Source organism: Aulonocara sp. 'chitande type north' Nkhata Bay, linkage group LG3 (genome assembly GCF_057382095.1).
Source record: "Aulonocara sp. 'chitande type north' Nkhata Bay isolate Kocher_YH1m ecotype deep benthic linkage group LG3, A_spYH_male_GT1.1, whole genome shotgun sequence".
Lineage (NCBI taxonomy): Eukaryota > Metazoa > Chordata > Actinopteri > Cichliformes > Cichlidae > Aulonocara > Aulonocara sp. 'chitande type north' Nkhata Bay.
The window spans coordinates 11,163,911-11,189,524 of record NC_141346.1 but is presented as its reverse complement, the minus strand read 5'-3'; the positions used below and the strand labels follow the sequence as shown (position 1 = coordinate 11,189,524).

The 25,614-nt window shown below is 42.7% G+C and overlaps 3 protein-coding genes across 3 annotated transcripts in view; 1 reads left to right on the top strand and 2 right to left on the bottom strand.

Moving 5' to 3' along the window:
• The window catches only part of LOC147333941 (cell adhesion molecule CEACAM5-like), a 129,454-nt gene that overhangs the window by 7,230 nt on the left and 96,610 nt on the right, over nucleotides 1-25,614 (top strand). The window lies entirely within an intron of this gene.
• LOC147333943 (CD276 antigen-like) overlaps nucleotides 1-25,614 on the bottom strand; it is a 185,386-nt gene that overhangs the window by 145,813 nt on the left and 13,959 nt on the right. The window lies entirely within an intron of this gene.
• LOC147333945 (nuclear factor 7, brain-like) lies at nucleotides 15,502-17,216 on the bottom strand. The gene has a single exon (XM_086286654.1). The coding sequence runs from the start codon at nucleotides 17,202-17,204 to the stop codon at nucleotides 15,804-15,806; it is 1,401 nt and encodes a 466-aa protein (XP_086142780.1). The 5' UTR covers nucleotides 17,205-17,216; the 3' UTR covers nucleotides 15,502-15,803.

Genomic DNA, 25,614 nt, shown 5'->3' with positions numbered 1-25,614 from the left:
GAACTGTGAGTCAGACGATCTAAGGACAGACACCAATGAACTTTCCTGAACATCCAGCAGACATCTCTGATGATCATCATGCTCACACTCAGACCAACAGTGTGTGTCTGTGCTGTCAGTGACTCTGAACTACAGTTTATTCATCTTCAGGCTGTTCATGAGATTTACTGACACAAAGTCAAACCGTGTTACAAACATACATGAATTTTTGTGAGCTCTAATGTCAGGATCAGTGAGTGTTTTTGTGTTGGTTTAGGTTAGGCAAATTAATTATTTTATGTTGGTGTGATTGTTTATTAGCTTCATGTGACTTTTTCCTCCTTAAGTACAGCCCACTGGAAAACACTTTGTATAAAAAAAATCTTCTCTTTGCCTGACATTTTTTTAGTTTGTAAATCCATCTCATCAGACTTAAGAGGTTTTACAAACTGTTATAGGGGTGTCCAAATTCATGGGCTGCATCCTCTTGAGGCTGCATTTGTAGGCCGATTATGTCACAGCGACGTGACGAAGGCTTTCCAAATTCGTAGACTTCTCCGAATGCAGCTGACAAATCTCTTCTCCTTTTCCCCGAATTTGAAGGATGGGTCGGGTGTGTCCTTCGTGGCCCACCGTATCCCAGAATTCATAGCGCGGCCCAGCCAATTCCAGTTTTCAACAATGTCGGCAGCTACTAAGTTTTTAATATTACTCTTATTACTCTTTCTGGGTCACAAAATAAACTTTTAACATATTTTCAGGCGAGAATGTAGCTGTGGAAAGTTCAAATATCTGCTCAGTTTATCAAGATATCACATATTTGCAAATGTTTGAATGTGTGGTTCATACAGAACTTGGTCAGTGACACTCACATAAACACATGAGTACATTACATTAACACATGAAAGAACAACAGTGTGGCATTAATCATTACAGCAGTAAGGACCATTTTTAATCAGCAGCCAGTTTGATGAACTGATGCTCTGTTGTCTGGTCTGACCAAAGCTCTAACTCCAAACATCACTTCACTGTTAAAGCTTCTGCACTGTTTCAGGTTCAGTTCAAATCATGGATCTTATTTTTATGGCCTGACGGTGTGAAGCCTCCACCTACATGACTGAAGTGCTCCACCCTGCTCGACTTTTTTACTCCTCTCTCTGTGGCCTTCTTTAAACAGCCTCTTGGTGTTTTCTGTGTTGTTTGGTTCATGTGTCCACTGTGCCTTTATGAACACTGTTATATCTCTGCAAAGGAAAGGGCATTTTTTTAAAGACAATGATAATGAGGGAATTTGTCAGGTTTATATAGTGGATTGTCATTTATGCTTAGAAATATCTACTCATATATGCTTAGAGTTTTATAATCAATGGTAGAGGTTTGATCCTTAATAGTCTGCAAAAACTTTGTGTGCATTCCAGAGTGTTCTGGCATTCACACCCACATCCTGGGAGCATGGGAGAGGTCGTACCTTCTCTTATTGTTTTATGGTAGGATAAACGTATCTATGTGTGTTTTAGGCTAAGTGCTTTTTGTTTAGATGAACTGCTGGACTTCCAGACCAGCAGGTTTAGGGAAGTTGTTTATGGGGTCACACACTGGCACCCCCCCCCCCCCCCCCCCCCCACACACACACACACACACACACACACACACACAGGTAAGGTACTCTTTGTGTGTATGTATACGTCATATGTTAATGAACCTTCAACGCTCCAGCGAATAGGTTTAAGCTACAAACCTATCAGAATTCTTTCTGTGAATGAATGAAATATGAGCAGAATGTAAGGGCTAATAAAGCCCTTGAGGTGACTTTTGTTGTGATTTGGTGATATATGAATAAAATTGAATTGAATTGAATAAAGATTTACACATATACCTGTTGAATGCGTTTTTTTCATTGTTTTTGTCCCTGCAATCACAGACAAACCTCTATTTTTGAAGTGCCTTTGAGCAACTAATATACATCTTCCTCTGTAATATAATGCTGTGGGTAAACATGGCTGCTCTGGATTTACATCTGTGGATGGATGTGTTGATAAAATTATGAACCTGTATCTGCTGTGCGGACAGACCGATCACTGGAGTATTAAAGCTGCTCTTGAGTTTAATTTTATCCCCAGAATACTGAGTTTAGCCTCCATCTCCTATCTGTCAAACAATCTTCGACAAAAACTTGACTGGATTAGTGAGAATGACAGTTTTAGAATAAAGCCAAGAGTCACTGACTGCATGAACACATCAGGTATTCAGCAACTTCCTGTAAATTACAAGAAATCCAAGTAGAGGAGAGCAACTGAGTACACTTCCTCTTTGTGATGGAAGTGATTTTCGTCTTTATATTGTGTCAGATAAAGCCTGACAGCTTCTCTTGAATTCATTTCATATGCTGTTTTTTCACAGATGAAACCAGCCAACAGTAAACCAGATGCTTTACACCTACCTTCACATGACCTTCATCTGTAAGAGTTGGGTCTGTGTTTCCACAAGCCCTGCTGGTTTAGAAACGTATTCTTGTTATCGACAAAAACAAGATGAACATCTTTTACTTGCTAGCACAATACACACAATACACATCACAGCACCTCCCACGTAAAACCCCCCAAATGGTTCTAAGACAAGGCACTATGTGTGTGTGTGTGTAAACATCTGTATGCATGTGTGTGTGTGTGTGTGTGTGTGTGTGTGTGTGTGTGTGTGTGTGTGTGTGTGACCTCCTGCTGACCAAAAGGGTCATATAAGCAGGAAGCAACATCACAAGAAACAGATTTTCCAGATAGAATGTATCTGCAATAAAAGCCTCTCCCAGCACAGTGGTCAGAGACAAAGGAATGTCTTGATCCTATAGATTGAACTCAGACCTTACAAATTTAAGAAGCATAATGATAACATTCAACAATTAGACTTAACACAAAGGATCTCTGAAATTCTCAGAAACTCATAATCCATCTCCCAGTGGGTGCAGCAACCATGTGTCAAAAGTGGTCAATTGAGAAATGCTAAAAAGTGTGTTCATGTAAACATCGTCGGGTCTGCCCTGGTACAATGGGACTTCTGCTCCTGAACCTCTGTGCACAGCGTCTGCAAATCGGGGCTGTACGAAGTCACTTCATCTTTACGCAAGACTGCAGTATATTTTGGTGATCATAACGGTTATACCTTTTGAAATATTAAGCTGTTTTTGCAATTTTTTGGCCCATTGAAATTAATGGACCACATGACAAGTGTGATCACTGATTTTTCTTGCATGGTGAGCTGTGTCTTAGCTCAGTGAGATGAGCAGCCATTCTCAGAGTGGGGGGCCTGGGTTTTAAGTCCCGCTGATGGCAACATTTCTTTTTCAGTTTGCAGTTAAACTTTTTTAAAAGTCTTTTCAACACAAATTTCAGCTTCTTCACCCCTTTTGAGCAAAATTCCAGATTCTTCAGCTGTTGTCAGCAGAAACTTCAGCTTTGTGACCTCTTTTCTGCGCAAGGTTCTGCTTATTTACAACTTTTCAGTAGCATTGTTCTGCTTCTTCACCCATTTTCAACAGAATTTTCATCTTCTTGGCCTGGTTTCAGCTGAATTTTTAATTTCAGCTGACCATGTCATTCTCATCTATTGTACATCCTAAATGTGTATAAATGGGATCGGATGATGTCCAATAAAAGTAATAAACAATAAATGTAAATCTCTTTTTTTAACTTTGCAGACTCATTTTACCCACTCCAGTGAAAGGGATAAGAAAAGGATCATGGCTTTAAATAGACTATGAACAAAATGAAATACATTTTGTTTATGCAACATAAAAAACTTCTACCTTTTCCAACTCGGATTTTCTGCAGGACCAACACGGACATCAGTTCAGACTGAAATCCAGTTCAGATGGCACACGCAACACTAACTGTGTTCAACCTTGCACGGAGGCCTTTCAATAAATATAAGAAGATGGTTAAGGTGAGAGATTACTATTCTGTCTTTTACATCGGTACAAAGGGGGGACTAAATGCCAAAAAAGAGAGAAGTTGTTTTTTTTAAATGACGCTTTAAAACAGTTCAAGTATCTTTGTGGGAGAAGGGACTAACTGCGGCCGAGGTTCTGAAAGAGACGGTCGCTTCACCGATGACCCTGGGCTACTTTGAGCTGGTTAACATCAATGACGAACGTAAGACTGAGTGCACAGACATAATTGATCATCTGGACAATAAGAAAATCCAAAATATGTTTTCCACAAGGAGCAGATCAGAATCAGAATCAGAATCAGAATGGGTTTATTGCCAGATGTTGAGGTTTACAACATTAGGAAATTGCTGCGGTGCTTCAGTGCAAACAATAAGAATTAAAGTGCTATGTAGAAAGAAAGATATGTGCATGAGATATACATGAGATATATACATGAGAATAAGAATTAAGAGTGCTACGTAGAAAGATATATACATGAGTGCAGGTGGTGATCAGTGCCAGACATGAAATGATGCAGTGACACAGCGTAGGGTCATGTGTCAGTGGCGGGGACAGTCATGTGGTTATTGTTCATGTGTCCAACAGCAGAGGGGAAGAAACTGTTCTTGTGGCGAGAGGTTCTGGTGCAAATGGACCGGAGCCTCCTGCCTGAGAGGAGCAGGTCAAACAGACTGTGTCCAGGGTGAGAAGGGTCAGCTGAGATCCGGGCTGCACGCCGCAGTGTCCTGGAGGTGTACAGGTCCTGCAGAGATGGGAGTCTGCAGCCAATCACCTTCTCAGCAGAGCGCACAACACGCTGCAGTCTCTGTTTGTCCCTGATAGTGGCTCCAGCGTACCACACGGTGATGGAGGAGGTGAGGATGGACTCGATGATTGCAGTGTACAGATACAGATACAGAAATAAAAGATGTAGCCATCCCATGGTAGCAGAAACCTCCACATGCATCAAATAATGCAAAGCGCAGAGGTGCAATGACGGTCTTAGATGTAGCACAGCAGAACGGATTGTGTTTAAAAACCCTAATCAAAGAAACGGCAGCAACATTGACCGTAAGGAGGTTTACGATCTACTTTGTCAGCAGTGTCCGCGTCTGAAACAATGGATGGAGAGTAGATTCCCCAGAAATTCTTTCCAGGAAGCAGTGAAATACAGAAAGGAGAACTTTGGAAAGAGCCGACAGTCTTTTACTGAAATTCGCAGTGTTATGTTGCTGCTCGAACTGAGCGAGTCAGTTTGTCTCATAACTGGTTCCTTCATAAAGCAAGGCACAGGGTTTGTGCTACACAGCAAATTCTGGTCTTTGGAATAAACTCTCAGGGAGTTCAGATTAACTACATTTGAGCGTACATGCGTGACCATCGAATGAACTCTAGTGCAGAGTTAGAGTAACTCTTTTCCGGGAGTTGATTTTTCAACTCTTTATAGGAGTTAAAACTAAACTCTCACGGAGTGAAATTTCTACTACCATATAGAATAAAATTTAACTCATAACTAGAGTTAAGTTTGATATTAACTCTTTTGTAGTGTTACTCATCAATTGAAAAAAGTTTTAGGTTTTAGGTGCAAATTACTACAAAAACACAATTCTGATTATTATGAATGTATGGATTTTATTTATCAAAAATAACATATTCAAATATGAATGCTGCATGGATTAACATACATTCTGTGTAACAGTACTGTAATAGCATAATATCCACCATTATTGGCAGCTAAACAGTTGAGGTCAGATAGGCCTAACATTGGGCGAAAAGAAAAAAAAAACAGAATTAAAGGAAAAAAATGACTACAGAATAAGCACTTCTTGTAATGCAGTGTTAACGTGAGGAAGACTCTGTAAAGTCTCCATCAAGCCAACAAATTAAGTAATGCAACTCTCTCACAGAACATAAAATTGTGAATCACACCCATATGACATTTGGGCATCAAAACATTTGAAATGTCTTACTTTCTCCCTTCCTAGGACCAGTATCTTCTTAGAAGTGGTTTCATTTACCTGAATAGCAGGACACTGATCATGGAAACACGTTTCATGGTTAACATGCATAACAAAAACAGAGAGAGAGAGAGAGAGCAAGTCTTATTACACACTACAGTTGCAGAGCAAACTACATGAAATACTATATTAAATTATTTTTCTCTAATCTGTTTTATCTTTGTGTTTAAGCTTTTTCAAGTAATGGCAACTAAAGAGTCAAGTATAAGTCAATTAAGTACTGTATCTACATTTCTTGCACGTATGCTGTCCAATAGAGGCTGAACCATTTGAAGTCCGGCATCACTTGTGTCACTGCTCTGACTGCTGGTGGTTGAGACAGACAATGTATCTGTTAGACTTGGAGAGGAGGGCTCTTCCACATGTTGCTTCAGGACAGTCAAATCTGAGGGTGGCAAATAAAAATATTAGAATATAAGGTATCTACAATCAAAAACACAACACAACAAAGATACCATTTATGCACACAGGGCCAGTAAATTGCACGGTTTGATTAAATTATACTTTCTCCAGGAGAACAGATGGTTATTTTGTATTTTATTATGGTAATATACAATTTACATACCACAAGGTGTGAGTGTCACATAGTGTGTTAGGTCTGAGCAGTCACGTGTGGTGGATCATAAATTTGATTAGTTTTGAAGTTGTACATCTCTGTTCCTTACATTTCATGTCATGCCCTTATTAATGTTTTATTTGTTGCTTTGACTGTTTTCGAATAGAATATGCAGTGGGAATATAGAGGGAGATAAGTAGTGAAAGTTTTGCCTGGGTTGATTGTGCGTCGATCCATTGTTAATGCCTCAGGGCTCCAGTAGGTGGGTTCGCGCGCCTCCTCCTTCACTCAATACAGACGAGTGAGAGTGAGAGCTGCGTGTCTGTGCCGCTCTTTCACCTCTCCTCACTATTTCCCCTTTTTTATGTAACTGTCATGCACAAATCTGTATAAATGTGTGTTACTGTTGATTATTACATTGTTATCATTGTTCATTGTAGCGGAAGATGTGAATTGCAGACTATTTTGCTGAGAAGTTCCAGTTAATCTCTGTTGCTGTGTGTCATGTTTTCAATAAAACATCAGTAGTAGTGAGCAAGCTTCTTTATTTTTTTAACGTGGCTCACATCCATGCACGTAAACGTAACCTGCCGCTGCTTCTACAACACAGTATATATCACAATTTGGTTAGACAGCCCCCTAGTGGTGAAGCTGAACTACCCACATAACTCCTATCAACACATCCCCTTTTCTTTAGATGTTAACTGCTGAACAACACTGTGGAAACATACCTAACATTGCATAGCTTGAATTACATCACAAACATTTGTGACAGTGTAAACTACGGAACACACAATAATGCAGAAAGTTCCTTTTTGATATATGTATATATATCTAGCTATATATGTATACACCAACATATACATATATATATATGCTTAAAGGTTTAGTCTATCAGGTGGCTTGATAGAGCGTGCTGATCTTCTGACAATGGGTGACTGGTCTCTTTGCTCCACACTGTCCTTCACGGGTGTTGTTGGTTCAAGTGGTGTGTTGTCATCACACTGTCCTTCCGATGGTCCCATTGTCTTTTGAGTTTACAGTAAACTCCTCCGATTTCTCCTTAATATCAGTCCATCTTCAGTTTTCACATTGTACGATCTTGGGTTTACCTCCTCCAGTACAGTTGCTCTGTTTTCCCAGATGTTTGCATCTTCCACTCTGACTGCTTCATTGGGTGCGAGTGGTTTTAGACTTTTTGAGGACTTGTCAAAGTTGATCTTTTGTCTCTTCTGCGACTGTTTCATTTTGTCTCTCACTTGTTTGTGTTTCCTGGTTGTTGTGTAAGGAAGAGTGGTCCGTAGTTTTCTTCCCATTAATATTTCTGCTGGTGACTTGCCATGCTCCAGTGGTGATGCTCTGTAGCTCAGTAGTGCCAAATAAGGATCTGCCTTACTATCTTGTGCTTTCTTTAGTAACTGTTTCACAATGTGCACACCTTTCTCTGCTTTCCCATTGGACTGTGGATGCAGGGGGCTTGAGGTCACATGTTTAAAGTCATATTCCTGAGCAAATAGTTGGAATTCTCTACAACTATAGCAAGGTCCATTGTCACTATGAACAATCTGTGGTATCCCATGTCTAGCAAATATTGATTTCATGCGCGTTATGACACAAGTAGCTGACATGTTGGACAATAATGCCATCTCTGGGTAGTTTGACAAGTAATCAATAACCAGCAGGTAGTTTTTTCCTTATGTTGTAGTATGTTTTGCATTCACCTCTTGGGCATTTCCCATTCAACAGTGTTATAACTCTTTGCAGACTAGAGTCCTTTTGTGTTTCAGCCTTGATCTGATGTGATTTTCTGTCTGACATAGGAAGTGACTCTGCTACCAGGTTTACATGTATATTTACATCCATCTCTGTGGAGCTTTGCTCTTTGTTTGGGGTTGTGGCCCTAGAGAGTGCATCTGCTAACACAGTATGTTTACCTGGTGTGTAGATCAAGTTGAAATCATAGCGCTGTAGCTTCATCATCAATCTTTGAATGCATGGAGACATTTCACTTAAGTTTTTCTTGATTATGGCTATCAATGGCTTGTGGTCAGTCTCTGCCACAAATGTTGGCAAACCATAGACATAGGTGTGGAACTTATCAAATCCAAAGACAAGCCCCAATGTCTCTTTTTCTATTTGGGCGTAGCGAGATTCTGTCTCTGTCATTGCTCTTGAGGCATATGCCACTGGCCTCCAGTGGTCTCCATAAGCCTGCAACAACACTGCGCCGATCCCGGCCTTCGATGCATCTGTTGACACTTTTGTTTTTCTTTTTGGATCAAAATACGCCAAAACTGGCTCTGTTGTAAGTGTCTTTTTCAGTTGTTGCCACTCGTTTTCCAGTTCTTTATTCCATCTGAACTCGCAGCTGTCACGATGAGTTGTGTGGCTGTCAGTGGCTGGACCCACGTGCAGGACTCGGAGACAAAACATTAACTTAAACGACAGCTTTATTTGCTGGTGAGTCACCCTTGGCGATACATAAACAACAACTTAAACTAACTAGACTGGAGATGCTGAAGATTGCAGACAATGAATACACACACAACAAACGTGGAGGACGCAACAACTGGCAGGGAAAAACACAGGGCTTAAATACATACTGAGGTAATTAGGGAATGTGAAACAGGAGGAGAGCACAGCTGGGACTCATCAGACATGACAAGACAAGGGGAGGCAAAACTCAACACATTGACATAGTACACAGACTTTCAAAGTAAAACAGGAAACTGAACAGACGTGGACTAAACTAGGGGATACAGTGACAGAAATCAAACCCAAGAGAATCAAAACACATCATGAAATCAAAGATAACTAATACAAACAGAAAAACACTGAGTCCACAGACTCAGGACCGTGACAGCAGCTATTGTGTAGAAGCTGTCTCAGGTGCACTGTTTTGGCTGCCAGGCTTGGGATGAATTTTCCAATAAAGTTAACCATTCCCAGGATTCTCAACACACCTTTTTTATCTTCTGGACGTGGCATTTCCAGTATAGCTCGTAGTTTTTCCTTGTCCGGCTCGATGCCTTCGGCTGTCAGCTTGTCACCGAGAAAGGTAATGTCACCCACGCCAAACTGACATTTTGCTCTGTTCAGTTTAAGTCCATAACGTTTCACTCTTTCCAAAACCTTTACTAGTCTCTCATTGTGCTGCTATAGTGTGGATCCCCACAAAATGATGTCGTCCATATAAACTCTGACTCCCTCGATTCCTTCGATCATATGCTCCATGGTCCTGTGGAATATCTCAGGAGCTGAAGAAATTCCAAAAGGCATTCTCAAGAAGCAGTAACGCCCAAATGGCGTGTTGAACGTGCAGTATTTTGTACAGTCTTCATGAAGCTTTAGTTGCCAAAATCCTTGGGACGCATCTAGTTTGCTAAAAAATTTTGCACCAGCCATTTCACTTGTTATTTCTTCTCTTGTAGGTATCTGGTAATGCTCTCTTTGTATGTTAGCATTTAAGTCTTTCGGATCCATGCAGACTCCAAGAGCGCCGGTTGGTTTTTTAATGCACACCATGGAGTTAACCCATTCAGTAGGTTCTTCAACTTTTCTTATAACTTCCAGTGCCTCCATCCGCTCTAGTTCCTCTTTGAGCTTGTCTTTAAGAGCAGCTGGAACACGTCGAGGTGCATGAACCACAGGCTGAGCTCCTTCTTTCAGCTTTATCTTGTAGGTGAAGGGTAAGACTCCAAACCCCTTGAATATGTCTGGGTACAGATCCACTATTTCTTTCACACTTTTGGGCTCACATGCTTTATCTCCCAACAGAGATTCATGTCCCTCTGGCACAATGATAAACATCAGACTGTGATATTTTCCTTTTACCCGGAGCCTGCATTTACCTTTGGTTTTGATTGGTTCTCCATTATATGCTTGGAGTAAACTGTTATTTTGGAATATGTGTGGTTTTGTTTTCATTGCTTTCACATCCAGCTCATTCACCAGATTAGCCTTGGCTCCTGTGTCCAGTTTGAAAGTTACCAGGGCTCCATTCACTGGTAACATCTCTGTCCATTTGTCCTGCTTCACTGTACTGACTGCAGGTTGGTCCATGGGTGTATCATGCTGCATTACCATTCCCACAAAAAACGTGTCACTGAGAGCAGTTTCTTCTACTGTGTGTACTCTTTCTTTTTGTTTATTCTTTGAAAAACATTGCTTGGCAAAATGGTTTTGTCCATTGCATTTTTTGCATATTTTACCATAAGCTGGGCATTGTTTCCTTCCATGTTTTGTGCCACATCTTTTGCACAAGAAAGTGTCTTTTGATTCTTTCTGTTCTTTTTTGTACGTGCGCCCTGCCTGCCGTGTATTCACTGCAGCTACAGCTGTACTTTCCGTGTCTATTTCCCTCGGCGACCCGCTGAAGGTTTTTGCATGTTGTATTGCGAGCTCGCTGGCATGACATACTTTCACAGCACTTGCTAAAGTCAGATCCGCCTCTCTCAGAAGCCTCTCTCTCATCTTTATATCTTTTATTCCAAATACGATCTGATCTCTTATCATAGATTCTTGCAGCTGTCCAAAATTGCATGTTCTTGCCTTTAACTTGAGGTCAGTCAGAAACGTATCAAAACTCTCTGAAGGTTGTTGTATACGTGACCGAAAGACGTACCTCTCAAATGTTTCATTCTTTTTGGGCGAACAGTGTTCATCAAACTTTCTCACTACTTCGTCAAACTTTTCTTTGTCTTCTGCAGTTGCGAACACAAATGTGTTATATACTTCCACCGCTTGTGGACCTGCTACGGTAAGAAGCAGTGCAATCTTCCGTGTATCAGGCTTACTATCTAGGCCGACAGCTTGCAGGTATAGCATAAACCGCTGTTTAAAAGTTCGCCACTCACAGTCCACATTTCCGTTCCAGTTGACGGCATCTGGTGGCTTAACACTGTCCATGATGACCTGCTTTACTGGTTCACTCCTGGTACCATGTCGTGTTTTCAATAAAACATCAGTAGTAGTGAGCAAGCTTCTTTTTTTTTTTTTAACGTGGCTCACATCCATGTACGTAAACGTAACCTGCCGCTGCTTCTACAACACAGTATATATCACAATTTGGTTAGACAGCCCCCTAGTGGTGAAGCTGAACTACCCACATAACTCCTATCAACACACTGTGTATGCTAGTTTTCGCTATTGCTCCGCCATATTGTGTGAAGATTTTTCTGTTACTATCTGTATAAGTTAACTACTGAAAGACATGCAGTACTTAAAGTATTATTTCATTGCTGTGGAAAGTTAGTGACTGTGTCAGCTAACATGTGCGAGTTAAAAAGATGTTTTTGTCTAATGCTACAGTTCATGTTATCTAAAGTATTCTCATCAGCTAATGCAGCGAACAATAGTGACTTAGTTTGGATACAGTTGTCCTGAGACTGAGTGCATCCATAAGAATATTGTTTTGGTTGTATTGCTTCTGAAACTCAATACAGACGAGTGAGAGTGAGAGCTGCGTGTCTGTGCCGCTCTTTCACCTCTCCTCACTATTTCCCCTGTTTAAGGGCACAACATAAACACTGAGGCTTCAAAATGCAGCATCTACAACACTGTCACTCTGCCTCCACCATGGAGACAGTCTCCATGGTGATGAGTACAATTGGCAGCTGAAACTGTTGTGAACTTCTCCATGAGTCATGTTTCCTGTTTCAGAGCTGCTGATTGGCTCTTTGGGCCCTTTACCTTCAGGAGGTCATGGACGAAGCACTGAAGTTGTTTGTCACGTAAAAAATATTTTTAGTTTATAATAATTTGATAAATAATAAAATATTAATAAAAACTGGAGGTTTTTTTAGAACTTGGATTTTAAGCTATTTATGCCTTTTTTGCTGCTCTTTTTTAAACTTATTCCCTTTAAACTGTATTTATTCTTTTTAAAATATATTGGTTATTGCACTGTAGAGGCTGCTGAGGAACAGTATTTCGTTTCAGGCTGTGTAACACGAAATGACAATAACCAATAAAGTCTTGAGAGCTGCCATCATTGTTCCAGCAGGAGGCAGTAAAACACCAAACTGCACCTGTTGTGCTGAAAAGGTGTGAGCATGTGCAGTAACCCAGTAAGTTACCTGAATATCTCTCTCTCTCACACACACACACACACACACACACACACACACACACACACACACACACAGTACTGATACTAATGACTCACTCTCAGATCTATTTGGGTTTAATGTCTGGGTATATTTGTGGATGAAAGTTTTGTAGGACACATGATGTGGACAGTCTGGTAATCCAAGAATATTTTAATGTAAGAAAACTCCAGACAGCTCTGGAGAAAGTTTCAGAGTAAAAGCCCTGGAGTGTTTTACATGTTATTCTGTTGGATTAAATCTGACGGAGCTGATTCATAAACACTTCACTGCCAGGTATCAGGTGACCTGCAGAGACTGATCCTACAAACACTCAGAAACAGAGTAAACCAAACTGCACCACAGTGATCAGACGAAACCTTCCTGACATGAACACAGCTCCTCAGTAAAAACTGTGAAGCAGCAGAGAGACTACACCCAGCACCATACACCACCTCTCTGACACAGTACACCCTCGGGCAGGTGGTGTCCTCATAAACAGTCTGAGAAGCTCTGATTATTTACTATGTTCAAACAAACTGAGTGTCCACAAACGTCTGAGCTCACAGTGAGAGCTGCTGGCACAGTTTGGAGGTGTTCTGCCCCCTGCTGGACACACAGAGCTACAACATGAGGATCAGAGGAGGCTGGTGCTGCTTCACCTTTAGACACAAGAAGGAGGTCAAAAAATGTAAAAACAGAGATTGTTTTTAAACCTGTAAAGGGGGAAATCCTGACGAACCAATCCACAGCCAGAAAAGAAGTCTAACTCTGTGCTGCTCCAATCAGGAATCAGCTCTGTTACTGTGTGAGTGTGTAAAGTCACAGAGTAGCTGGTTTCAAATGTATCTATAAAGTTTATTCACATTTTATTTAGGCTTCAAAAAACAGTCCAAGTTTATTTCTTTGGACTTTGTTCACTTAGCGCCACCTGGAGGACAGTCAGCTCCCTGCAGCAGCTCTGGAGGACTGTTAACTGATGAAGAGCTCGGACTGCACAGCCTGCTTCATCACCGACTTCTTTAAATAAACATGACCACGATCAGTCGCAGCACCTCAGACAAACGTTTGTTACACAGCAGCCGCCTTCACACCGACTGAGCTCCATCACAGCTTCAGAGCTCAGCTTACTAAAGTCAAAGTTTATTTCCTCTCAGGTTTCTTACTTTCAGTAAAGTTTCACTGTTAGAGCCCTGACCAGCATCCTGCAGCATCTGGAGCAGCTGTGTGGTGCTGTCATGGCAATAAGGATCCAAATCTGTGGGGATGTTTCCAGCAGGGGTTATAACCTGCAGCCAGCAAGGTGTGCCTAATAAAGTGGCCGTGTTTATGTCCCAGTGCAGCACCATCAGAAAACGGTGGTTTACATCTCTGTTACAGGAGACCTGAAGAGTTAAAACACCAGAGAAGAAAATCTAAACGTTACACAAAGAACATAAAAGAACTAAACTTCATAAAAACTTCACAAATGATGCTTTAAATGAAAAATAAATCCCTGTAAATAATTCAACAGGTCACATGTTAGAACCACCTTAACTAAACTCTGTAGCCGCTCACTGTGGTTTGTCCCAGCAGCTCTTAGGAAACAAACTGCTAACTTCAGTGTCAGCACACACTGTTAGTAAACTATGCAACACTGAATTCAGGTTTCAGTTGTGTTAAGTTGTGAAGTTGTGATGAAAGTCTTCTTACTGACACAGGTAGGATGGTCAGGCGTCCTCTGTTCCTTCACCGTTCATGAACTGTCACTTATAAAATGCTGCCAAACATCAACTACACTCAATAACTAAACGTGTGCAGGTTAAAGTGATGGACGCCCAGATCTGCACTCCAAATACAAACAGACTAAAGGTGTTTCCTCCAGAAACAAAGACAATATTTACAAAGGTCTCACAGGTAAATTGTGAGCGATCACAGCAGCATCTCATCCTGACTAACAGCTTTTAGATGCAGGGAGAGCGTCGTGGTTCAGAGGTGGTTCAGCAGATGATGAAGGCCTTTCTGTTGCATTGTGTAGTGCTGTGGAGGCCATGATGGTCGACTGGGTCTGGTTCTACTGAACTCAAAAACACTTCTGAGGTATTTACACCTGAAGCCTCATTGAATGTGAGTCAGAAACAAACGGCTCAGCTGTGATTAATGGATGTTTCCCTGCATTTCTATTTTCACACAGTTTATTTCTTACAGCAGGAAAACTGAACAGAATGTATGTAAGAGGTCAGAGTGAGGATGACGTCACTTAATACAGGAAATACATGTTTGTCTGTTTTGATGATGAAGGACTTCTTCAGCTCTGTAAACAGCTACACTTGAGAGGACAGAGGTGATTTCATGGATCAATAACAATGTGTTTATCAGCTTTCATCATCGCAGTGCAGACATGACGTCAGATCTATCAAAGTGAAGGCCGTCTCTCTGATGACGTCACAGAGCAGAGTCCTTCTGTCCAATAAAGGATCTCAGATCAGCTGCTGCCATCTTGTGGCCACAGTTGGTTACTGTCTCTGAAAGTTGTCTCATGTTTCCTGTTGTCCTGCTAACAAAGGCTGGAGCTCATCATGCTGAGAGGGCAGCAGCATTTTGTGGCTCTTCACACATGTTCATTATATTCTGATGATCCTGGATGGAGACAAACTACAGATAAGTGTGTTCAGCCCAACTAGTTTATCTCATTACAGCAGTTTGATGTTTCCCTTTGAATCCCCCTGAAGATCCTGACAGTGAAGCACGTACATAATACTCCAGCCTTTCAACTCTGAGCTTATTTAGTTCTATTAATACACTGAAATCTCATTTGTGTCATGAAGAAAGTCTTTAATCAAACAGAATTCAAAGATCAGAAACATTTCATATATGGAGTTAAACATGAATCATTGTTTCAACAACATATTTATTGTTGTCATAAACAGACAAGAAGACAACAACAAACTGCTCCTCCCATTCAACACATGTCAGTCCATATCCCAGCAAACTAAATCATCTCCATTTACACATCAAATAGAAACATGAATCACTTGTAATGATTAGAAACTTGATAGAATTTCAAATCTAGTTTGGGGAGTCATTCAGTGAGAAACAGTGAAATGATTTTCCATGTGAAAAGGTGGACAGCAGAAACAGAAAGAAAGAGTGAAACTAAAAGAGAAACAAAGAGCTTTGGAACAACGAGGCAGCAGGAGGACAGCTGCAGTTTAACAGCTTCAACTCACTGACAGGAAACAACATTAGAAACATCATCATCCTCAACTCATCTGCTGCACTGACACTGACACCTTCAACGGACACACCTTCACTTTACCACCATCATCAGTCCATATGTATGGAAACATCCTGTGAGTGAAAGTGTGTGTGAAGGTGTGTATGTGTGTGTTAGTATCAGGATCAGAGAACGACAGCTTTCCTCTGTTCCAGTCCAGATTCACTCTGATCCTCTGGAGCTTCTTCTGGACTGAGAGATCAGTGACAGCTGATGGTGAGTACGCTGAGTATTTACTTTTAATTCCATTAAACAATATTATCCATAATCCAGACTCTATGTCTCCCTTCCTCTGCACAGACTCTGCTGACACACCCAGATCCCACACTGTACTGTCTCCAACATCAACATCCCAGCTGTGAGTCCCTGAGTTAAAGCCCTCAGAGCCCAGGACAGCTCTGTATAAATCAAACCTCTCTGGATTATCAGGAAGCTGCTGCTTCTCTCCTCCTCCTCTCACACTGGTCAGATCTTCAGACAGGATGAGGTTTGGATGAGCAGTGTTTGGGTCCAGAATGAGAGGAGTGTAGGAGACCATGTCCTTCATGTTGTTCCAGATGTTGAAGGTCAGGTTGCCCAGGTGTTTGGCCTGGTCTATCAGAGCTCCTGAGGGCAGCTGTGGATCATCCAGCAGGGGGCAGCGCTGGACTCTTTCCACTGCAGCCTTGTAGTTGTGCAGGAATGAGACGTCTTCAGCTCTCAGCTCCTCCTCTGTGGCTCTGACTGTGTCTGAAAGAGCTGCTATCTCTCTGCTCAGAGCCTCCATCTTCTCCTTCATCATCCCACTCTTCTGCTCCTCTTCCTCCCTCAGTGCAGCCAGCCTGGCCTCCTCTTCCTCTGCTAGAAACTGCTGAAGCTTCTTAAACTGCTCCTTAATCTGCCTCTCTGTGTGTCGGGCCTGGACCTTAATGTGTTCTGCTGTTTGATCAAACTTCACTTGAACTTCTTCACAAACCTTTAACTTCTTCTTTAAGGGCTCCAGAGTTTCCTGAAGTTCCTTCTTGTGTTGTTGTGCAGCTTCATCGATGGGTCTGAATCTGTGATTGGTGTGTTTTTCTGAGTCTCTGCAGACGAGACACACTGGCTGCTGATGGTCCAGACAGAAGAGTCTGAGTTTCTCAGAGTGCAGACTGCAGAGAGCCTCTGAAGCTCTCTGATCTCTCTCCTGTAAGAACGACTCGCACAGGTTCTTTAAAGCCAGATTTAAAGGTGGTTCATTCCTTGAAGATCTTCTCTTACAAACTGGACACTCGTGTGTTGGTCTCTCTCTCCACCATCTCTTCAGACAGTCTTTACAGAAGCTGTGGCTACATGACAGAATAACAGGATCTCTGAAGACCTCCTGACAGACCGGACAGCAGAGATCCTCCTCTGATCTGGAAGCCATTGAGTCTGTGAGTGAAGCTGAAAACAGCAGACAGGAAGTACAGTCAGTCCTGGCTCCCCTCCCTCCTCTACCACCTTCACTGAAACTTCCTTTGAGTCGTGTTTTTGCTCAAACTCACATTCAGTGTGTGGAGCGTCAGCAGCTTGAAGCAGCAGTGTTGGAGTTTTCCACTTTTCTCTCCTGTAGCTGGACTCACTCAGAGGAAGCTGCTAGTTTGGTCTGAGCTCAGTCTGATCGTCTGTGCGTCTCTCTGCACTGAGGATGAAGAACTTCCTGTTTCCTGGTTTGTCGCATTTGAGTGACGTGAGGGGAGGAGAAAATGTTGCTGTTTGACTTTTAACTAAGGTGTGTTTCAATCCTGCCTGCAGCTCAAAAGCTGTAAAACAGGTTTTGTGTCTTTTCACCTCCACAGGTCACAACATGAAACCTGTTGTGAAGTTTATAAAATAAAGTGTCACTCGGTGGTGCAGCTGTTTGTCAGCTTCTATTTTAGACTTTGTTCTGGTTCTTGTTCAGGTTCCCAGCAGTGGGAGTGTAATGCAGTCACACACACACAGGTGGTGTTAAGGTGGATTCACTTAGTTACAGACAGTGGTGTTATTTCCTGTAACTAAGGGTGTGTTTCACTCCAAAGTTCAGACATTAACCTGCCAGAAGTTGTAAAAGTTACTAATAAAGAGCTTTTATCTCAGAAAGCAGAAAGAAAAGAAATAAGTGTGAAGAGTGCAGCAAAATGTTTTAGTGTGAGCTGGTTCATCTGATCTGGTTGTGTAAAAGTCACTGCAGGACACTGAGTTTTACTTCTGTCACGATTAGTGGAGCGGACTCAGGCGCAGACCACAAGTTTCTTCAAATCAAAAGTGAATTTATTTACAGTGTTCTCCACGGTGACACACACACACACACACACACACACACACACACACACACAACGGTGTCTGGGAAAAAGGGGTTCCAGGGTCCGGGAGTGAAAGGGGCAGGAGTCCAGGGAGGGGAGATTTCCATACAGCCCTCGCAACCACACACAGCTCCTCTTCTTTCCTCCATCACTCTTGCTCATGCTCAGTCACCGTGCACAGGGAAAACAGGTCCAGGGGAAATCTATACACAGACAGAGAGACAGTTAGTCTCCTGGTTCAGACGTGCTCACCAACAAACTTTGCAGAGTGCAGGACGACTGACGCTGACGGCTCAACGATCCAGCGACGAGTAGAGCAGACTCGCCATCTTAAGTAGGACTCCAATTCTCATAATCAGCGGCAGGTGTGCTGATCATCTCCAGGTGCGTGGGCCAGGAGCAGGAGCCCACACTGAGCTCCGCCCCGGCAGGAGAAAGAGAGAGTGGGAGAGGACGAGAGAGAAAGGGAGAGCAGAGGCGAGAGAGGAGAATAAACAAAACAAAGCGCCTGACTGCTGTCAGCTGGCGAGGTGCGGGGACCATGACAACTTCTGTGTTACTGACACTCATCTCTGACTCAGAGAAACGATTTCTCCCCTGTGATGTTCACACAGTGGTGAGTTACATGTGTGTGGAATTTTTCACGTTTTATAGGATTAAATTTCCTCTTACTTTCTTTTTTGTTAACCTGAGTCACTGATCATTTGCAGTATTACAGAGTCTGGCAGTCTTTGCATGATGTCCACGTCACTGTAAGTTTCTAGCTGACTCTCAGGTGTGACAGGTGTGCCAGCAGGAAAGAGTAATAATAACCTGCATCCTGAGGTTTGTCATGCAGGATTAAAGGAGCCAGGCTTTGTTCACACAGCTAGGATTGTATTTTACACTGACCCTGGGTCAGTATAAGTATCATACAGTTTAAACGAAGCACTGAAACTTGCACATATTTATTACAGATGCACTAAAGAAAAACGGGATATTTACCGTCAGTCTGTGGCTGCGATTAAACACTTTACTGGAAACTTTATTAACCAGTAACTTCATCAGTCATGACAGAAGCTAATATTTCTGTGCTAACATCGTCTAAACCAGTGGTTCCCAAACTTTGTTTTACAAGAAAACTCCCCCCCCCCCTTTGTGTGCATGAACAAATCCTCCAACCACACACACCCATATTTTGCTCCATTGCATGTGGCTATTTTCACGCCACGCTGTGCGCCACGTTATTGTTGAGATGAATAGCAGAATGGCAGATAGAGACAAAATACTGTTAATCTTACCATCTTCAGGTTTTACACGCTTACATACACACACAGTTACTGTCCCTCCATTTAGAAAGGCAGAGGCGTCACGGTGTGATTATTTTACTGTAGTTGTTTTTTTGATGTGTAATAATATTCAACATTACTATCAATGCATTTTCCAAAAAGTGCCTCTCTGTGCAAAATGGGTTTAAAAACATAAACAACTGTAGGATACTGTTTGTCCGTGATTTAAACAGCCCAGCGCTGCTCCTGATGAAGGGAAAACCAATTCTGCAGGGAGACCTACCTCGGCACTTGTGCAGGTGATTTTTCTCTTACTTTCTTTTTTCTGTTATTTACTAAAGAATCTGTCAAAGAAATAATGAATTCTCCACACGTGTTTGAAGGTTGCTGATACGTTCATCTAGCACAGACCTATTGCTGGAACGCCAAGACAATTCTACTACAATGGCAAAAACAAGACGCAAGTCACCAGAGCTCTTTGTGTTGCTCGTGCATGAGGGAGAGAACTGTGACGAGCATCGTTCTCTCTGTTAAGGAATATATTCTAAAATACTTCTTCAGCAAAGACTCAGAGAAGAGAAACACACAGAATTTCTTGCAAGCAAGGGCAGTCTCCGGACTGAGAGACTCGCGCCTGAGAAACTGCCCCGGTCTTTATTTTATACTTCATCGGGTGTGTGTGTGTGTGTGTGTGTGTGTGTGTGGGGGGGGGGGGGGGGGGGGGGGTTAGAGTGTGGCCCCATAAGATCTTCCCTAAACCTGCTGGTCTCAAAGTCCAGCAGTTCATCAAACCAAAAGGCACTTAGACTAAAACAGACATAGCTACGTTAATCCTGCCATAAAACAATAAGACAAGGTACGACCTCTCTCATGCTCCTAGGATGTGGGGTGAACACCCTAGAATGTTACAGACCTCCTAGGATGAGACATTCTTTCAATAAGCCACCAACTATATACTTCTACACACAAATGATGACATGCAGCATTCTACCATATGCAAACTTATATCACTAAAAGATTATACTGACCACTAAATACAATTTTCCATTGACACCCTCCAAGTAAGCAAATGAATGTTAACAGTCAAACATAGAAATTAACATTTGCAAAATCATTCCAGCTTTGTGGTGCATCTCCTCCAGGTGTGTAAATCACACATGCAGAGTGGTTTGAGTTCCTCACAGCTTCATAAATGTCTCTTCCAGTTGTTTCTATCACTGTCCATATGACCAGAGTCCAAATGCAGACATGGGTATAACAAACACACCAGTTAGTTTTGCTGTTTGTCAATGTGGCTTTCAGTTATCTTCAAGGCTGCAGGCCTTTGTCAGCACTCCTGTTTTATGGCCTCTATCAACCCTCATCACCTCATTTCATGCATTCTTCCTGTGGGGGGTACTTATGACTCCTCTATTGTCCTTTCGTCTCTGCAGAAAACCTTTTTTGGAAAGGGTATTGGATTCAATGATTTTACTGCTGTTGTAACCCCACCTGTTGACTCACTTCAGCAGTCTTGTTCATGATGCAAATGACAACAACAATGACACAAAGGAAGACCCTCTTCAGAGTGTCAAAGCATGCATAGCACAGTGACACAGCATTAGGTGATGTTCATAGGAAACTGCTGTCAGTCATTCCCCGTCACCACCATAGCTTCTGCTTTCTGTTCACAGAATCACGATGCCATCCTTGAACTTCCTCTCTGCACTGTCGATTGGAGCTTGGAACGCTCCCCTCATCCTTCAGATCTCCATCTGTTGTCCACAATCTCCTCGTGATTACCTCTGGAAAGCCCCGTGGCACAGCTCTCCATCCAGTGCAGCTTTATGGTCATTGCTGTGGTTCCAGAATCTTCTCATGATGACCAGTAGGTCCCCAAACAGCATGACCTTTGACCTCAACCCCTGCCTGGGCTGTCAGCTATGGTCCCTACTTCTCGCTGGGTCTCTGAAGATTTCTCAGGAGATTCCACCCTTGGGATCATTTCTTCCAGCAATGCTCTGCTGCACCTGCATCTCCTCACTAGAGGAAAAACTTCTATTTGGAAAACATGTCAACCATCATCAAACCAAATTTTCCTTTCAGTTCAGTGAACTTCACTTATCAAAAAATACAATTATTTATTATTTTTTAATGATATTATTGGTTTATCACATTTTCACTTTCACTTATTGGCCATCAAAGTGTTTATTATCTTTACCCAAATGATTGGAGCAGAACTTAAAATCTATAAGCTGTAAAAACTTTATATTTGAAGACTGAAAGAGACCCAGGAAGTGGTCACAGGACGAGGGTGACAGACTGTCTGAAGCAGTTAGAACAAGACAAGGCTTGTTGGACCAGGTGTGCTTGCTTTTGAAACTGTGTCTTAATTCCACCTGTTTCACATGCACAGACCTTCAGAGAAAATGGAGCTCGGCTCAAGATTACTCCAGGTGTTAAATCTGACATCTTAGAGAAGCTAGCTGAGGTGATTTTTCAGTTTACTGCTTATCCTCAAAATTACCAAGTAGATGAAGTTGCAGGGGCACTGATCAAAAAATCCCCTTGTCTGCGAGAGCCATCTGCCACAGGTTACTATGGCTGGATGATTAGCCTGAAATATAAGATGGCTAATTACAGGACAAAGATGCGCAACATTGGCTGTCCTGAAGTGACTATAAATGCTTTGAAAAACAAATCCAGTGGTGATTGCCTCCCAGCCAAAAATGTTAAGAAACCTAAAAAGGCTGAGGTCAATTTTTGTCCATTACACCCAGCTGGCGAAACGGATGAGTCTAGAAAACATCGGGGTTGAGCTTTTGACCGACGTCAGACGAAGAAACAGTGCCTCAGATGTAAGACAGAAGACGTCAAGAACATTTTCCTACCGTAGACAAGAGGTGGTGCAGGGAAGTCCAACTGCTGGGGAGTTTAAAGCTAGGTGGCCTGCACTTTTCCAGATTAATGAGGTAAAGGCTTTTTTTTGCTGAGTGTTCTTTTCAGTAATTCCTTATGTTATACATTAATTAATCTGGATTAAGACGATCCCAAATATAGGTATAAAGAGGCTAGCATTTATAGTGATTGACCTGTGTACCGTACAGAGTATTTATTTGAGCAGCACTTAAAATACAAGTTGTGTATGAAAAACATAAGTGACTTAAAGTGTAGAAACATGAATAAAATTTTCCATCCATCCATCTTCATCCGCTTTATCCGAGGCCGGGTCACGGGGGCAGCAGCCTAAGCAAAGAGGCCCAGACCTCCCTCTCCCCAGCCACCTCCTCCAGCTTATCCGGGGGAACACCAAGGCGTTCCCAGGCCAGCCGAGAGATATAATCTCTCCAGCGTGTCCTGGGTCTGCCCCGGGGCCTCCTCCCGGTGGGACATGCCTGGAACACCTCACCCAGGAGGTGCCCAGGGGGCATCCTTGTCAGATGCCCGAACCACCTCAGCTGGCTCCTTTCCCAGGGAGGCTGAGGAGTGTGATCCCCCTGTAGCTGGAACACACCCTCCGGTCCCCCTTCTTAAAGATGGGGACCACCACCCCGGTCTGCCAGTCCACAGGTACTGCCCCTGATCTCCACGCAACATTGCAGAGGCGTGTCAACCAGGACAGCCCTACAGCGTCCAGAGCCTTCAGGAACTCGGGGCGGACCTCATCAACACCAGGGGCTCTGCCACCAAGGAGTCGTTTAACTGCCTCAGTGACCTCGCCCCCGGAGATTGGAGGGTCATTCCCCTCATCCCCAGACCCTGCTTCCTCCTCGGAAGACGTGTCAGTGGGAAATTTACTTATTGCTAATGTCAGACATTGTTGTTATTTTTTTCCAAATTGATTTAATCAGCAACTCTCTTTAAACAGGCTGAAAGTGATGTTAACGTGAAAAGGGAAGCAGTTCTCAGGGCACTTTGCCTCTACCTTGGTGAAGAGGACGCAAGCCTTATTCGGGAGTACTTGGTAAGTCATTTAAATCATTGTTAGTCATCTATACACACACTTTTTAGATAGATATTTACACACACACACACACACACACACACAGACACACACACACACACACACACACAGACACACACACACGCACACACACACACACACACACACACACACACAGACACACACACACACACACACACACACACACACACACACACACACACACACAAACGACTAGATTGGAATTTAATTGTAGAGTTAATTGTTTTTCTTTTACCTTTTTATTAAATGTTTAGGACATTGAAGGAGATGACATCCAGAGAGGCCTAAAGAAGCACACCATGGGCATTTATGTCATCAACAGGGAGGATGGACAAAATGGACATTATGATGACATTGGAATATTTGTTGAAGGGGAGATAGTCATGGACAACATTGGATCTCCGGCCCAAGCTTGTGCATTGATGCTTAGAGTAATCTATGCACTAAACCTAGCCTACCCCAAGGAATTGAGGCACTATTATGAATTCATTCAGGAAGTGTTGATGGGATTGGATGGGGAAAAGCTCTCCCCCAAAGTCCTTGGGCTGAAGAACAAAATTGCTACTGGATAGGAAGATTTCTAAAACCACACATCAAGAGAATGCTGTTATGTAAATTACCAATGACTGGTGCTCCTGTGAATAGGAGTGAAACATTTTTATAACCATCATTCGTTCTCACGTTCTGTGTTATGTTTTGATTGAACATTTTAACTTAATTTTAACTAACTGGTTGAGACGCGTGGTGGCTGCAGAGGGGGCAGGAGGATCCGTCTCTCGCACCCTCACCCCTCCGGCGCGGTAGTACTGGAGAATAAATTCAATGTCCTGGATCCTGTGGACTTTTTTATTCCTCTGACCGCTAGCCCTCGCCATCCCGCTGAGGTCTGCGCCATCTCCACCACTACGCCCCCAGAACCGCGGCGGGCAACCCGACGCTGTGGTGCAAACTCACCGCGGAGAGCTGTGCTTTACCCACGGCGCGGCTACCTGGGAGTCACTCATGCAGTCCGGCTGGCGCATCTCCATCTGAACACCCCCGGTGCCGCGGCGCGGGCGTCTCAGATGGCCAGCAGCCAGTTGCAGGTGAGTGCTTTTATCTCTGGGCCCACCCCCACCTGTGGCAGAGGGATAGGCCGTTTCAGCCGGCTGCTCAGCCTTAACACCTGGCTTTCCTCCGCCTGTGTCTCCCAGGGCTTGGGTTTTATTAACAATTTTGATGCCTTCTGGGAGAGGAGGCATCTTTTTGGGGCAGACGGGCTCCACCTCAACGCCTTGGGACGCCGTTTGCTGTCCGCCAATTTGACATTTGGCGTACAGCACTCCCGCACATCGCCCTGTCACTACCCCAAACTGACATTACCTGCTGATCCGTCTGCCACTGACTGATGTTCCCCTGGTCCCAGCTCCTATATTTGTTCCACTTTTAACAGTAATACACAAAACTCTGGACTCGGACCTTTCTCTCCCACAGTCAACACAATACCCGTCATAATCACAAACAGAGAGCAACAGAATTATCATAAATCCAGTAACTCCAAAAACATTAATAACCTCCGGCCTCTTCAAAAATATCAACATCCATTCAACTCTATTGTCAAAAATCCACCAGTCTCAATCAGTATGGCACTTTTAAATGTACGCTCTCTGTCGAACAAGTCTTTTATTATTAATGATTTAATTTTAGATAATAAACTTGACTGTTTATTTTTAACTGAAACATGGCTGGGCTCGGATGCACCAGTTGTTCTCACTGAGGCCTCCCCACCAAATTTTAATTTCTCTTTTTCTGTTAGAAGTGGTAAGAGAGGTGGTGGGACTGCATCTTTAGCCAACAACACACTCACCACCAAACACATTTTATTTGATCATTTTACCACTTTTGAATTCCATGCTATTGTTTTCAGCAGCCCTCCAGTTTTATCTGTCACAGTTTATAGACCACCTAAAGACAGCGCTGCTTTTATCAAGGAATTCTCAGAATTTTTAACAAACATACATTCAAACTATAACATGATAATTTTAACCGGTGATTTTAACCTGCACATAGATTATCCTTCTGACCCTGCAGCAAAAGCATTCTTAAACATTCTTCACTGTTTGGATTTTACCCAGCACGTCACGAAGATTAACGTAAAACATGCATCACCCTGGAGAAAGGAAGAAGTCAAAAAACTCAAAAGAAATTGCAGGGCAGCAGAAAGGAGATGGAGGAAAAATAAAAATACTATCAACCATGAAATACTCTGCGAGCAACTTAAAATGTACAATAATACATTAA